This window comes from Oryctolagus cuniculus, chromosome 12 (assembly GCF_964237555.1).
Source record: "Oryctolagus cuniculus chromosome 12, mOryCun1.1, whole genome shotgun sequence".
NCBI classification, from domain to species: Eukaryota; Metazoa; Chordata; class Mammalia; order Lagomorpha; family Leporidae; genus Oryctolagus; species Oryctolagus cuniculus.
In genome coordinates this window covers 44,050,287-44,066,791 of record NC_091443.1, presented here as the reverse complement: position 1 = coordinate 44,066,791, position 16,505 = coordinate 44,050,287, and the positions used below count along the sequence as shown (strand labels likewise).

Sequence of the window (16,505 nt, the reverse complement as noted above, 5' to 3'; positions counted from 1 at the left end):
CTGGGGCTGTGCCGATCTGAGGCCAAGAACCAGGAGCTTCTTCCGGGTCTTCCATGCAAGTGCAAGGGTCCAAGGACTTAGGCCATCTTCTACTGCTTTCTCAGGCCATAGCAGAGAGCTGGATCAGAAGTGAAACAGTCAGGACTTTAGAAGTCATATATATGAACTGTGAAAAATAAAATTCTCAGTCTTTATTTATTTATTTGAGAGGTAGAGTTATAGACAGTGAGAGGGAGAGACAGAGAGAAAGGTCTTCCTTCCGCTGGTTCACTCCCCAAATAGCAACAACAGTTGGAGTTGTGCCAATCCAAAGTCAGGAGCCAAGTTCTTCTTCCTGGTCTCCCATGGGGGTGCAGGGGCCCAAGCACTTGGCCATCTTCTACTGCCTTCCCAGGCCACAGCAGAGAGCTGGATTGGAGGCAGCGCGCGCTGCATGATTCCAATGTGCAAGCCAAAGATGGAATAATCTTCCAATGAGTTACTGCATTCTTTGCAACTAGGTGTAAAATGCATTTAAAAGTAACCACAAACAACAGAAGAACAAAATCAATACTCATTTTTCTGTATAAGATATTTTGATTTTCTAGCCTTAAACACAGTAGTGCCTTATTTCAATACAAAGTTTTATTTTCAAAATTCCTAGTTATTACTGGCGCTGCGGCTCAATAGGCTAATCCTCCGCCTACGGCGCCGGCACACTGGGTTCTAGTCCTGGTCAGGGTGCCGGACTCTGTCCCAGTTGCCCCTCTTCCAGGCCAGCTCTCTGCTGTGGCCTGGGAGTGCAGTGGAGGATGGCCCAAGTGCTTGGGCCCTGCACCCCATGGGAGACCAGGAGAAGCACCTGGCTCCTGCCGGATCAGTGCAGTGCACCAGCTGCAGCGGCCATTGGAGGGTGAACCAACGGCAAAAGGAAGATCTTTCTCCCTGTCTCTCTCTCTCACTGTCCACTCTGTCCAAAAAAAAAAAAAACAAACAAACAAACAAAAAAAAAAAAAACAAAAAAAAACACACCTAAAAAAAAATCCTAGTTATTTTATCAACTAATTTTAAGACAAATTAATTTCATCTTCAAATTCATAAATAATACATAACAAACTTATTTCCAAACTTATGACAATCTCAAACTACAAAAGATTTCTTTTTTTCCTTTTTTTTTTTTTTTTTTTTTTTTTTGACAGGCAGAGTGGACAGTGAGAGAGAGACAGAGAGAAAGGTCTTCCTTTTGCCGTTGGTTCACCCTCCAATGGCCGCTGCAGCTGGTGCACTGCACTGATCGGGCAGGAGCCAGGTGCTTCTCCTGGTCTCCCATGCAGGTGCAGCGCCCAAGCACTTGGGCCATCCTCCACTGCACTCCCAGGCCATAGCAGAGAGCTGGACTGGAAGAGGGGCAACTGGGACAGAATCTGGCGCCCCGACCGGGACTAGAACCCAGTGTGCCTGCGCCGCAAGGTGGAGGATTAGCCTATTAAGCCACGGCACCGGCGAAAAGATTTCTTTTAAACTGTTTAAATATGTTAAGCAATAATAACAAAATCCTCTGACATATTCAATTGTTAAACATAGAGACCTTAACTCAGACCTTTCTTTAAAATTGCAAAAATAATGACCACAGTAAAAGGGCCTGCCATAAATAGGAATCATATGGGATAAGAAGAAATTATTAACTTTCCTATTCTTCTGGTTCTCTAACGACACCCACTGGAGACTGCTGATAGTTGCTTACAACCTACTTTCTGTATCTGGAATCCTGCCAGACCACTTCCTTTAAAAATCTCTACTGCTTATTATTTTTATTCAGTTAGAATCTAAACAGAATAACAGGTTTTGCTTTTATTAATTGTTAACGTTTTAATTAAAACAAAGAACACCTCCCCTCCCTTGAATACTCATTACTTTTGCGTATGTGAGGAGAAAAACTGAACATATTTTAAAGTTCACTGGATAAAATGATATAAAAAAAAGGTATGATCTGGTCAAATATATAGCATAAGGAAGGAAATATGAATGAATGTGAATAATAATAATTTGTCAACTATTAATTAGAAGAGCTTATGGGAGAGATTTACTTCGCATTTTGTATCTCAGATAATAACAGAATTTCTAGGATAGTGGATTCTGATCTCTGAGAATCAATTAAGGAACTATCACTCTCAATGACAAATCATTAGTCTTTGGTTTTTCAAAACCAGAGTTCAATTTTTTGTATTTATTTTTTCTCATATAACAGCGTAAGATAGAAATCACTACATACTATTTTATTTAATGTTCTTCATCTTGTATAATTAGCAAATAAAAATGATATATATTTAGGGTACACAACCTGTTTTGATGTATATATACATTGTGAAATGCTTACCACAAACTAATTTATGATATCCATTATGTGACATAGTTATCCCTCCTTTTTTTAGGTATGTGCTCCAAAGTTCATTTTCAGTGAACTGGTAAAATCAACATTTTGAAATTGGCCCAACTGAAGAACAATCCCTGGAGACCTATAATGGGTCCGTAAAGTTTCCAAGATAAGAAAGCCTATGAGACCTGTTTTTTTTTTTTTTTTTTTTAAGATTTTATTTATTTATTTGATAGGTAGAGTTCCAGACAGTGAGAGAGACAGAAAGAAAGGTCTTCCTTCTGTTGGTTCACTCCCCAAATGGCCCACAACAGACAGAGCTGCGCCGATCCGAAGCCAGGAGCCAGGTGCTTCTTCCTGGTCTCCCATGCAGGTGCACGGGTCCAAGCACTTGGGCCATCTTCTACTGGTATCCCAGGTGATAGCAGAGAGCTGGACTGGAAGAGGAGCAATCAGGACTAGAACCGGCGCCCATATGGGATGCCGGCGCCACAGGCCGAGGATTAACCCAGTGCACCAAGGCACCAACCCCTATGAGACCTGTTTTAAGCACAGCAGTGTTTTCTGGGTTTCTTTTGTTCTTTTTAGTGACAGTTGCTCAAAAAGCAATGTTCTTACGTCATTACTGATCTTTTCATTTGTATTTTTCATCTAGATGATAAACTAACTGTAGACACAGTATCCACAATAGTGACTAATGGTTTTAGGCATTTAATCATTTATTAAATATTACCTTCACCTGTCACTTCTAAGAAATCTTTTCCATTAAGATCTCTGACAACCTTCTTCTTACCTACTAGTTCTCTATTATGCACTCACTGAATCAATTACACATATTTCAGGATAAGAGAACTATTCAAGATCTTTACCTTTGAGCTTCTCCCACATGAGCACAAACAATCCCAAAGAGCTTGGCTGCAGAGCTAATAACTGATAATGTTGGAGGTAGAGGTTTAGGCACAGAATCTCCATCTATATCTTTCTCATAAATAGAGTAAGGGTCATATTCGAGACTTCCACAAGCAATGCCATTACCAAGCAGCAGCTAAAAAGAAAAAAAAGGCATATAAAGTTTTATTTATTTATTTGTAAGAGTCTTATTCAATTCAAGGGGAGGGGAAATAGACTCCACCTTACTTTTTAAAATCTTATTTTTTCATCTATTTGAAAGACAGGAAGTGTGAGAGAGCAGGCAAGACAGATCTTCCACCTGCTGGTTCACTACCCAAATGCCTGCAACAGTCAGGGGTGAGCCAGGTCAAAAACAGAACCTGAAACTCCATTTCAGGTCTCCCTTGTGAGTAACAGGAACCCAAGTACTTGAGCCATCATATGCTGGCTCCCAGGATGCATTATCAGAAAGCTTGATTGGAAACACAGCAGCTGGGACTCAAACTGGCACTCCCACATAGGATGCGGCATACCAAGCAGAGGCTTAACCTGCCGTGACACAATGCCCACCTTGGCATACAAGGTTTTAAAACTGCTGTTCACAAAATGGATCTATCCAAGAAATATTTTTTTAGATTTTAGTTATTTTTAAAAATTTATCTGAGAGGCTAAACTAGTGAGAGTGAGAGAGAGAGAGAGAGACAGAGCTTCCATCATCAGCTGGTTCACCCCTCAAATGCCCACGCTGGCTAGGGCTGGACCAAATCCAAAGCTGGCAAGCAGAAACTCAATGTGGCTCTCCCATGTGAATGGCAAGGGCTCAACTACCTGAGTCATCATCTGCTGCCTCCTAGAGTGCTAAATGACAGGAAGCTGGAACCAGGAGGGAGCTGGGAATGAAACCCAGGCGCTAATATGGGACGCAGATATCCCAACCTGCATCTTAAACACTGTGCCCAATGCCTGTCCCCACGAATTATTTTTGCATGCTCATACCTGTTCTTCAATAAATCTATGGTCAGTTTCTTGTAGTAAAGGACTTAATATCAGAAGATCATCCTGATGACAGAGTGGAGGAAGTAAAAATGTAGACGCCGCCACCTGGATATCAGAGGCAGTCAGGTCAGCAGCCAGTTCTTTGAGTATGACACAGAGGTGTCCTATTGAGTCAAAGAAAAAGAGCAATTAGCAATGTATTTCTAGGAGGTAAACAAACAAACAAACAAACAAAAACCAAGAGTGAGCTTTAATCTACACGCTGGCCATTTTTATATATCATGATCAAAGACTATATTTCTCATCCCTGGAAACTGTCCTACAAATATTGGCTCAGCCATATGTTGCTGGTCAGAAGGTTTAAGAATGAATCCTAAATATATACACACACACACACACACACACAAGTATGTGTAAAGATATACCTTATAATACTGAGTAAACACTACTACCACTTACCATGACATGAGGTACAAAAATAGATTTTTAAAAATGTATACAAAAGCAAGGTAATTATACTTGTTGAAAAGTCTGAAAAATTTTGTAAAAAAATATATTTTTGTTTTAGAAAATTAAAACATGCACAAGAGGAAATGTAATAGTATTATGATCCATATATCCCACCTGACATTTTTTCATCACTCATCTTCACGAATTGGAACCATCTTGTTTCACCCATAACCCCAATTCACTATCCTACCATTCCTCATTTTATTTTGATGCAACCCCTAAAGAGTATATTATTTCATCCATAAATACTTCATTGCATATCACTTATATTATGCACACGGATATTTTAAATATAATCCAACTATCATAATCAATGCTTAAGAAAACAAAACATCAAATACCATTCCCGATTCAAATTTTCAATTGTCTCAGAAATGCCATTTTTCTCTGCTTCTATTTGAGTCATAATATAAGATCCACACATTACAGCTAGTTGATATATCTTAAATCTGTTTCAATTTTTTACTCTCCTGTTTTCCCCCCACACCTTGTAATTTACTAGAAGAAACAAGGTCATTTGTTCCACAGAACTTCCACAGTCTGGATTTTTATAATTACAGCCCCCTGGTATAGTCTAACACCTGCTTAATGTTTTTGATAAATCTGTAGTTGCATCCAGAGCGGGTTCATTTTTGTTTTGGGGAAAAGACTAAGTTCAAAGGTAGTATTAGCTCTTGCAAAGTAATGAAACAACTTACAGTTGTCTGTCTTATCTATACATTTTGAAAATTTGGTCCACTTATACTGACTAAATTATCATTTCAAAGATGTTTTATCCTAATTTCTGATGGATTATTTTATCCATATAGATAAAATGGCTTTTCCCATTGGTAATATAAAATATTACAAGAATGAGTAAAATCAGCCTTGGAGAAATGTTGATTTTTGCAAGTGCTTGAGCAATAGCTTAGGACAAAATGAGGACTGGAATGATGTCTACCTATTAGAAGTGGTAGGAGGCGGCTGTCGTTGTGGCATAGCAGGTAAAGTCATCATCCGTGACACGGCGTTCCATACAGGTATCAGTTAGTCTGTGCTTCTCCAATTTCAATTCAACTCCCTGCTAATAACCTGGGAAAAACAAGGCCGGCGCCGCAGCTCACTAGGCTAATCCTCCGCCTAGCAGCGCCGGCACACCGGGTTCTAGTCCCGGTTGCCCCTCTTCCAGGCCAGCTCTCTGCTGTGGCCAGGGAGTGCAGTGGAGGATGGCCCAGGTGCTTGGGCCCTGCACCCCATGGGAGACCAGGAAAAGCACCTGGCTCCTGGCTCCTGCCATCGGATCAGCGCAGTGCTGGAGGGTGAACCAATGGCAAAGGAAGACCTTTCTCTATGTCTCTCTCTCACTGTCCACTCTGCCTGTCCAAAAAAAAAAAAAAAAAAAAACCTGGGAAAAACAGCAAAAGATGGCCCAAGTACTTGGGCCTCTGCCCTGGGAAGAAGTTCCTGGCTCCTGGCTTCAGTCTGGCCCAGCCCTGTCCATTGTGGCCATCTCAGAAGTGAACCAGTGGATGGAAGACCTCTCTCTCTCTCTCTCTCTCTCTCTCTCTCTCTCTGTCTTCCCCTCTCCCTCTGAAACTCTTTCAAATACATAAATAAATAAATCTTTTTTAATGAAAATGGCAGTTAATATTTTAAAAAAAAAGCAGTAAGAATAAGTCAGGAAAGGTTTACCTACCATCCTTTTCTTTTTTTTTTTTTTTTATTTTACAGAGTTAGACAGTGAGAGAGAGAGAGAAAGGTCTTCCTGCCGTTGGTTCACTCCCCAAATGGCCGCCACGGCCGGAACTACACCGATCCAAAGCCAGGAGCCAGGTGCCCCCTCCTGGTCTCCCAAGCAGGTGCAGAGGCCCAAGCACTTGGGCCATCCTCCACTGCCCTCCTGGGCCACAGCAGAGAGCTGGACTGGAAGAGGAGCAACCGGGACTAGAACCTGAGCCCATATGGGATGCCAGCGCCATAGGCGGAGGATTAACCCAGTGTGCCACAGCGCCGGCCCCCATACTTTTCTATATATCAGTAGTAGTAACAACAAATATTTATTGAAGACTTAATAGCTTTACATATAACCCTGGTAATAAGCTCATGAGGGGGAGTTAGTATTATCTTTTCATAGATGAAGAAACTGGAACTGACTGACTTGCTGGAGACCACACAACAATTAAATAGCAGACAGACTGAAACTCAGTCGAGCTCTAGAACTTAAGGTTTTAAGCACTATTTTCAATCCTTCATTGATTCAAATTGTATTTAAAAAGCTGCAGAGAAAATATTTTTATTATATTTAATCTTCAAGAGTCGTAAAATATGGGATACAAATACACATAAATATGAAAGTGGAAATTAACCTAACTCCTACAGAAATGAAAGTATCATTCAGTCTAGAGACAGGAGAAATTACAGACAGGAGCTGAGGAGGGTGGACTGGAATCAGTGAAGACTTCATGAAGCAAATGAGAGCTGCTGAAGTAAGTGCCTTTAAGTTTCATTACCAGCATGATATTCAGCAAAACAATTTTGCTGGTTACAGTATGCAAGGTATGTTTAGTCCTACAGCTAAGTGTGAAAGTAATGGGAAGTCTCTTATTTCTAAGTTAAAGATGTCTACTTGCCTAATGTCCCTGGACAAAGCACTTCAAGATGACTAGATTTTGAAATGCAAATATGCTTTTAGTAGGAGCTCATCATTAATTTTCTGGTGGTAATGAGGAGCTACTTTCAGTGTGAAGAATATTAAAATACTCAAAGGCGTTCCATGTCAAAATTAAAGTAGCAAATAGAAACTAAGAACTTAATTTTTACGTCACAACCTTCGCAAAACTAAGTCATTGTTTAGACAAAAGTCTGCATCTACTTGGTAACTACAAAGAAAAGTGATTTAAATTCTGAAATACTCTCATTGTAACTAAAGCAAATTCTTACTATGCCCTATAAACCAGTTTTGTGATAGACACTCGAGCCACTGTATGATCAGAACTGTAAAACTTTTGTTAACAATCATATTTTCCAAATTAATAAAGATGAATAAGTTTAAAGACTACTATTTTCTTTCATCTTAGAAACTACTGTAGGTTATTATGAGCTATGTGACGTAAAATGGAAATTGATATTTTAATGGTAAGGTTGTGACTATTATGCTCCATATACATTATATAAATCAAATACAAAATAATTTCTTTCAAATTCAAAATCTTCAAGGAAAAAATGCTTACTTCTATCATTAAATTGGTAAAGATGAGTTTTAAAAAACTCACTAATTAGCAAATTATTAATTTTGGTTAAAACAAAAAAGCATCAATACAGCTAAATATTCATTTTTCTATAAATTATTTTTCTTCAGTTCATATCAGAAAAGTAGATATACTTGAAAAAGACAAATGGTAAATTTAGGTTTAATTTTTTTAAGAAGTTCATATGAAATTCTGATTTTTTCTTAATGAACACCCTGAAACTAATTTAAGATATACATGTGTATTTCAGAACTCCTGATTGCATTCCCAAACTCCAATCTGAGAAAATATAAGTAAAAAAAATTAACTAGACTTATTCTCCTTGCCTGAATTCAAGTTCTTCAAGAGTAGACTTAAATTATCATCTACAAATATCAAAAGATACATTGCAGATCTTCAGTTGCTATTCTTGATATCTCAAGTGTTAACTCAAAAAGTCTTGAAAAAAAAAGTCTATTTTTTATGTGTAATTTGAAAATAAATACCATAGTAAAAGTTCAACAGGAACTGTTCTTGCCACAACCTAATAGTTACCTGAGCAGTGCAACCCAATAAATCATCTCTTAGCTTTTTACTGCTGAGCTTATAGCTTTTACAGGTAATTTCTGTATTGAGAGATAGCACAGAATAATACATATCTATCACTGAACTATGACTGTTTATTAGGCCTCTATTAAGTTATTTATAACTTAAGAGGAGAGGCAGCACAGCATAATACAAACCTGTTTTAATCTACATTCTACTATTTACTGAATATGTGTCCTTAAGTTGGCTTTGTAATCTAAGTCTTTATTCATAAAATGAGGAAAATATAACTAGCTTGTTGTAATAACTTGTAATAAATGAGAAAGGATATATAAAATTTCTGTAACAGTGACTAGTACAGAATTCTTTTGATATGGTTTATGAGAAAGAGCAATGTTTTTTTTCCCATTTCTTTAAAAGTACACATACATTAAATACTTACTGTATAATGAACAGTTTACTGTATTTGTCTGTGAAACAGAGTTGATGTGAAAAAAACAATTACATAATGATAAAGATCAAGATAAGAAGTCATAAGTTAATATTTTGAACTAATATGGTATATAATATAACTGCTTATTTGCAAAAGTATAAAAGCAAATAAATGCAGTTTTTTATAAAAAATATATTTAAAGTAACATTCAACTTAGTATAGCTGCTCAGAATTATCAAAACTAAAAAAAAAAAAATACAAGTTCCCCTAAAAGAGTTTCCAGTGTTTACTTCCTAGAAAAAGCATTCTAAATTACACAACTGCAGTAAAACTATACTTCAAATTACATTTAATACTCTAGGATTAATTTTAAAGTAGGGTCAAGTTTATTTTATGAAATGCAGAATTTTAGTAACCCAAAGTCATCTTTGAGATTACAAGAGCAAAAACATTTAAACCTTATAAAATCAATCACATTTTAGTGGTTTAATATTAAACTTTTATCTGAGCAGGGTAAAGAACAGAATAAAAGAAGGAGGTTTAGAACAGATAATCACTCTTGAAGAAAACAATGAATGGCCAAATTTATAATGACTTATATTATACATCCTGTACAAAATCCTGGAGCAGACCCCAAATCAGTCTGTGACTCTCTCTCCCCCACAGAGCAGGCTGGAACTTTATTCCAGAAAGAAGAAAACATGAAGAAAGCTTTTAAAAGAATATATTTTATTTACTACAAAATGGCAAACATGCACATTAAGATTAACTTCCCCAAGCCTCTTGTAAACAAGGCACTAGATAACTGCTACTGTAGTTATCTAATGCAAGCATTTAACAAGTGACTGTCTATTATTTTCCAGGTACTGTCTTAGCCACAAATGATGAGTCTGGTCTATGGCACATACCTTCATAGGTTTCAGGAGGTAATACAATCAGTAGTTCATAAAGCCTTTGTCTATAAACTATTGATGGCATTTTCAAAGGAGTTCCATATGTTTTTAATATTGAAGAAAGCCTTAAAATGAAAAAAGTATCTTAAGTGTGTAATATAACAATGTACAAATATCAAAAAGGTTGACATATAAACATGTTAGCTATATATAACATTAATGAACATTAGTGCTATTATATATGCTTTTTTTTTTAAAGATTTATTTTATTTATTTGAAAGGCAGAGATCCAGAGAGAGAGAAAGAAGAGATCCAGAGATCCAGAGAGAGAGAAACAGAGAAACAGAGAGAGACAGATCTTCCAGCCACTGATTCACTCCTCAAGTGGCCACAACAGCCAGACCTGGGCCCATCCGAAACCAGGAGCCAGAAGCTTCTTCCTATTTTCCCACATGGGTACAGAGGCCCAAGCACTTGGGCCATCCTCTGCTGCTTTCCCAGGCACATTAGCAGGGAGCTGAATCTGAAGTGGAGCAGCTGGGACTTGAACCTGCCAGTACCAGCTTTACCCACTATGCCCCTATATGAACAATTAATAAGGTGCTATTATAAGATATAACAGGAATTACAAGTATCACAGGTGGAAATCATTCTATCATGCGTCATAAGAAAATTTATAGGCAGTTTAGATTTCTAAAATCCAGAACATGAAACTGTTTCTAAATTCTAAGGTTTCCAACTGTGTCAAAAAACAAGTTTGGGGATATGTGCTTTACTCAAATGTTAAGATCCACCTGGGATGCCGACATCCCATATCAGAGTACTTGGTTCAAATCCTGGCTCATCTCTCTGTTTCAGTTTCCTCCTAAAGTACACTCTGGGAGGCAACAGGTGATGGCTCAGGTACTTGGGTCCCCAAGTAGAAGACCAGGATGGAGTTCTGGGGTTCTGGCTTCAACCAGGCCCAGCCATGGTTATAGTGGTCATTTGGGGTGTGAATAAGCAAATGGAGGATATCTCCCTCATTCTCTCACTCTGAAATCCTTTCAAAGAAATTCAAAAAAAGTAAAAAAGAAATTCTGGCAATGTTTATTCATGTGTATTTTCTAGAAAACTACTATGTACTAATTTCCAGTTTCTAAAATAGAATTCTTTTTTAAAATACTGGATCTATTTCATCTCATTCAACTTGGCAAATACTGTGGAAAAAACATTTTTTTAAAAAGAGATTTATTTATTTATTTGAAAGGCAGAGTTACAGAGAGGCAGAGACAGAGAGAGAGGTCAGTCTTTCATTCGCTTGTTCACTCCCCAAATGCCACAAAGGTTGGAGCCAGGCCAATCCAAAGCCAGGAGCCAGGAGCAAAGAGCTTCCTCCAGGTCTCCCATGCCAGTGCATGTGCCCAAGCACTTGAGATATCTTCTACTGCTTTCCCAGGCTATAGCAGAGAGCTGGATCAGAAGAGGAACAGCCAGGACTATATAAAAGCATCCCATAAAGGATGCTGACACTGCAGGTGGAGGCTCAGCCCTCTATACCACAGTGCCAGAGACCCAGAAGAATTTATTTTTTAATGCTTACACTGTTGGGAAGTGGGGTTTTTTGAGGAAGTGATTAGGTCATGAAGGCTTTGCCTTTCCAAAAGGATTATCACAACAAGTTGACAACAAGTTGTCACAACAAAAGGGCACAATGGAGGGAGTCTGGCCCCTTCTGTGAGGTGTGTTCCTTCTCTCTGAAGAATATAACAACAAGGACCACCTTGGATGTAGGGGCTAAGCCTTCAACAGTCACTGAACTCACTGGTGCCTTAGGAGAGGGAGGAGGAAGAGAGGGGTAGGAGAGTGGGTAGGAGGGCAGGTACGGTGGGAAGAATCATCATGTTCCTAAAGTTGTAATCATGAAATGTATGAAGTTTGAATTCCTTAAATAAAAGGTTTCGGTTGGGGGGAGGGAACAGTTGAAGACTGATAAATTTAAATTAAGAACATTAATTAAAAAACTAGAAAATACTTTTAATATTTTAATAAAAAGGAAAAGAATAGTATCAAAAGGATATAAAAATTTCTATAATTATAAAAAAAGGACAAATAACATAGAAGAAAAATAGGTTAAAACACACATAAAGGTTCAGCGTTGTGGTGTAGCAAGTAAAGCTGGTTAGTCCAATCAATTCTGATTCAGCTCCCTGCTAATGCACCTATGAAAAACAATGGAAGATGGCCCAAGTGTTTGGGCCCCTGCCACCCACATGGAAGACCAGGAGAAAGCTCTTGGCTCCTGGCTTTAGCCTGGTACAGCCCTCATCATTGCAGCCATTTGGGGAGTGAACCAGTGGATGGAAGCACTCTCTCTCACACACACTGTCTCTCCCTCTGTAACACTGCTTTTCAAATTAAAAAAACAAGGGCCAGCGCTGTGGCATAACAGGTAAAGCCGCTGCCTGCAGTGCTGGCATCCCATATGGGTGCTGGTTCGAGTCCTGGCTGCTCGACTTCTCATCCAGCTCTCTGCCATGGCCTGGGACAGCAGTAGAAGATGGCCCAATTCCTTGTACCCCTGAACTCGCACGGGAGACCCAGAAGAAACTCCTGGCTCCTGGCTTCAGTTCTGAACAGCTCCGGCCACTGCAGCCAATTGGGGATTGAACCAGAGGATGGAAGACTCCCTCCCCACCTCCTCTCTGTAACTCTGACTTTCAAATAAATAAATATATCTTAAAAAAAAATAAAAAAAGAAAGGAAGTCAGGGTAGATGTTTGGTATAGTAATTAAGATACCTCTTGGGTGCCCACATCCCATGTTGTAGTGCCCGGGTTCAACATCCAGCTCTGCTTCCAATTCCAGCCTTCTGCTAAAGCACACCCTCAGAGGCACCAGGTGATAGCTCAAGTACTTGCACCCCTGCTACCCATGTGGGAGGCCCAGATGCAGTTCCAGGCTCTTAACTTCAGCCTGGCCCAGCCCTGGCCTTTGTAGCCATTTGGAGAGTGAGACTACAGATGGAAAATCTCTCTGTTTCACCTTCTCTCTCTCTAAATTTGCCTTTCAAATAAATAAAACAAATCATAAAACAAAAGTTTATTGGACCACAGTTCATACACGTTATCTATAACTACTTCTGAGCTATACTGATAGAGTTGAGGAGCCATAAAGCATAAAATATTTAATACCTGGACCCGTACAGAAAACACTTGCCAGCCCCTGCTTTAGTTGTATTGGACTCACAGGTGTTCATTTATAGCCACATTTTATAAGTCCTCTGTATATACAAAACATTACATCATTAAACACTTTTGGGACACTTTCTCTATACATTAATTTGGAAATTATACGTACTCATAATATATATTGTCTTTTCTCTGTTTTCTTTTTTTTTTTCTTTTTTTTTTTTTGACAGGCAGAGTGGACAGTGAGAGAGAGAGAGAGAGAGAAAGGTCTTCCTTTGCCCTTGGTTCACCCTCCAATGGCCGCCGCAGCCGGCGCGCTGCGGCCGGCACGCTGCGGCTGGCGCACCGCGCTGATCCGATGGCAGGAGCCAGGAGCCAGGTGCTTTTCCTGGTCTCCCATGGGGTGCAGGGCCCAAGCACCTGGGCCATCCTCCACTGCACTCCCTGGTCACAGCAGAGAGCTGGCCTGGAAGAGGGGCAACCGGGACAGAATCCAGCGCCCCAACCGGGACTAGAACCCGGTGTGCCGGCGCCGCTAGGCGGAGGATTAGCCTAGTGAGTCGCGGCGCCGGCCTTTTCTCTGTTTTCTTACCATATATGCATAACTCAAACTTATGAAAATATAAACAAAAAACTAACTTAACAAAGCACCTGGTTTTTATGAACACAGACTAGCACTAACAACCCAATAGAATGTACACCTGAAAAGGTTAACAGTATTAATACTTAATTCATTTTAAAACTGCCTATAGGAAGGCATATTATTCATAAATAAGCTTCCTTTCATATTGATGTTTTTCTTTCAAGATCCTAGCCTAAGAGAAAACTCCAAATTCACAGAATTGCATTGCTCTGCAAAAGGAAAACCATTCAGAATCAGAGAAATTTGCCCTATTAATGTACATAAGGAATTTCACACAATCAAAGGGTAACTCGTCACTCTTAGAAAATTTCATCAAACCTAAATAGCCAATCCTTACTGAGTTAGCAAATCCACAGCACAAGGAATTGGCGGAAGAAGACGCTGAATTACTTCCTCAGTGAGGAGATCACCACAGTAGGAAACAAAGCTCTTGATAGCTGAAAAAGAGAACAAACTTTTACCAGGCATAGTGTAATCAACAATAAAAAGAGCACTAGAGTATGGTACAACATTAGTATTTTTATTAAAGGATAAAGAATGTGCTAAAACAAAAAACTCATGAAACTCTGGCATCAAAAGGAAGCTAGTGTATTCCATTCCTAATCATATTAAACAAAGTCTCCTGAGAATTACTAAAAGAGGCCAACAACCAGATTAACAAAATGCTGCTGTGAAACAGTTTTCACTAGTCCTTGAGCTCATTAAGTAAAAACAAAATTAGCTTATACTGGCAAGTATGCCAGTTCTACACTACTTCTGTAGAACCACAATTTTTGAATATGCATGTTAAGTTTATACAGATACTATCTGAAACAAAGAATCTTCTCCAAGGAATACTATGAAATAATTATTTTAAAGTTAGACTGATTCTCAAGATCAGAATCAAAGGGGCTGGCATGGTAGCATAGTCGTTGAAGCATTTGCCTGCAGTGACTGCATCTCATATGGGCACTGGTTCAAGTCCCAGCTGTTTCACTTCCAATCCAGCTGCCTGCTGATGGCCTGGCAAAGCAGTAGAAAATGGCCGAAGTGCTTGGGACCCTGCGCCGATGTGGGAGACCTGGAAGAAGCTCCTGGCTGCTGGCTTTGGATTGGCCCAGCTCTGGCCACTGTGGCCACTTGGGGAGTGAACCAATGAACGGAAAACCTCTCTGCATCTCTGCCTCTCAAATAAATAAATCTTTTAAAAAGATAAAAATAAAAATAAGTTAATTTTTTAAAGTCACAAGTAAACAAAACCAGTATAATGCTTCTGTATCTTTTCAGAAATCTCATCCTTAATTCAAATATTCATGTAGAATCCTATTTTAACACTCTATTTATCAAAGGGTACAACTTTAATGTATATATATGTACAGACTAAATGAGAACTGTGCTAAATCAATGCAAATTAAATCAAACCCTAATATTTCTAAAAAGAAGAATGAATATCTACTTAATAAAAGCAATCTTGACAGTTTTCAACTGGATTGCATTTTTTTTTTTTTTTTGACAGGCAGAGTGGACAGTGAGAGAGAGAGAAACAGAGAGAAAGGTCTTCCCTTTTGCCGTTGTTTCATCCTCCAATGGCCACCACGGCCAGTGCGCTGCGGCCGGCGCACCGCGCTGATCCGATGGCAAGAATCAGGTACTTATCCTGGTCTCCCACGGGGTGCAGGGCCCAAGCACCTGGGCCATCCTCCACTGCACTCCCAGGCCATAGCAGAGAGCTGGCCTGGAAGAGGGGCAACCAGGACAGAATCCGGCACCCTGACCGGGACTAGAACCTGGTGTGCCGGCACCGCAGGCAAAGGATTAGCAGCCAAAATGACTGCATTTAATAAAACATACATTTTCAACTGGGCTGCAATTACTAAAACAAACCCTCAAGTTTGGTTCAGTAGATCATACTTTGGTTACCAACAAATCATGTTCAGTGATAAAAATCACAAGAGGCAGATTTTCTCCCCTTCCATTAATTGAAAAGTATTGTACCTGTAAACTCAAAGGATGGAGAAAAAAAAAACAAAGGCAAGGGAGAGAAAAGACCAAACTCAACCTACCACAGAGTGCACCAGCTCGTCCTTCCAGCGTCACCTGCCATGTAAATGAATCTCCTCGGCTCTTTTCCGTTTCTAGATCTTTTGGAGATGCTGGAAAAACACACTTCCATAACAGCAGAACTCGGGCAAGGTGATGACTGACAACTGCAGGACCTGTAATTTATTCAACTTGTCACTTGTAAACTCAAACTGGTTACTCTTTAAAACGGTATTTATTATTAGGCAGGAGCTTCCCTCTTAATAGAAATATTGTGACTCACAACCACCGTACTTTGTGCCTTTTTTCATCTTCTGGTTCTAAACTAGACTACTACTGAATGAATTACTATCTCAAAGTGCTGGAGTACTTGGACACTGGTATAAACTCTTCCAGTGCTGTGTTCACTCTGAACTGTTTCTCCAGTCTATAAAATGAAGCTAGTATCATTGCACCACTTGTTTCCAAGGGTTTTTTCATATTCAAGTGATCCAATGTATTTTTGATAGAATGTATCTTAAAGTACTTCAAAAAACTGTAACATCACACTGAAGTGCAAGGTAAGAATCTTAACAAAGAAAATTTGATTTCTGATCCCTAACACTAACTTCTTTTTTTTTTTTAACTTTTATTTAATGAATATAGATTTCCAAAGTACAGCTTATGGATTACATTGGCTCCCCACCTCCAATGACTTCCCTCCCACCCGCAACCCTCCCCTTTCCCACTCTCTCTCCCCTTCCATTCTTATCAAGATTCATTTTCAATTTTCTTTATATACAGAAGATCAGTTTAGTATACATTAAGTAAAGATTTCATCAGTTTGCACCCACACAGAAACACAA

General features: G+C 39.2%; 1 protein-coding gene across 14 annotated transcripts in view; it reads right to left on the bottom strand.

Moving 5' to 3' along the window:
* Positions 1-16,505, bottom strand: part of HEATR5A (HEAT repeat containing 5A) — a 146,165-nt gene that overhangs the window by 64,783 nt on the left and 64,877 nt on the right. For all 14 annotated transcript variants that reach the window (XM_051822144.2, XM_051822146.2, XM_070053795.1 and 11 more), the window contains 5 exons: positions 15,684-15,836; positions 13,979-14,078; positions 9,844-9,953; positions 4,241-4,404; positions 3,223-3,398 (listed from right to left, as the gene is read on the bottom strand). In XM_051822144.2, coding sequence (XP_051678104.1) covers positions 3,223-3,398; positions 4,241-4,404; positions 9,844-9,953; positions 13,979-14,078; positions 15,684-15,836 — 703 coding nt within the window. The remainder of the gene's footprint in view (positions 1-3,222; positions 3,399-4,240; positions 4,405-9,843; positions 9,954-13,978; positions 14,079-15,683; positions 15,837-16,505) is intronic.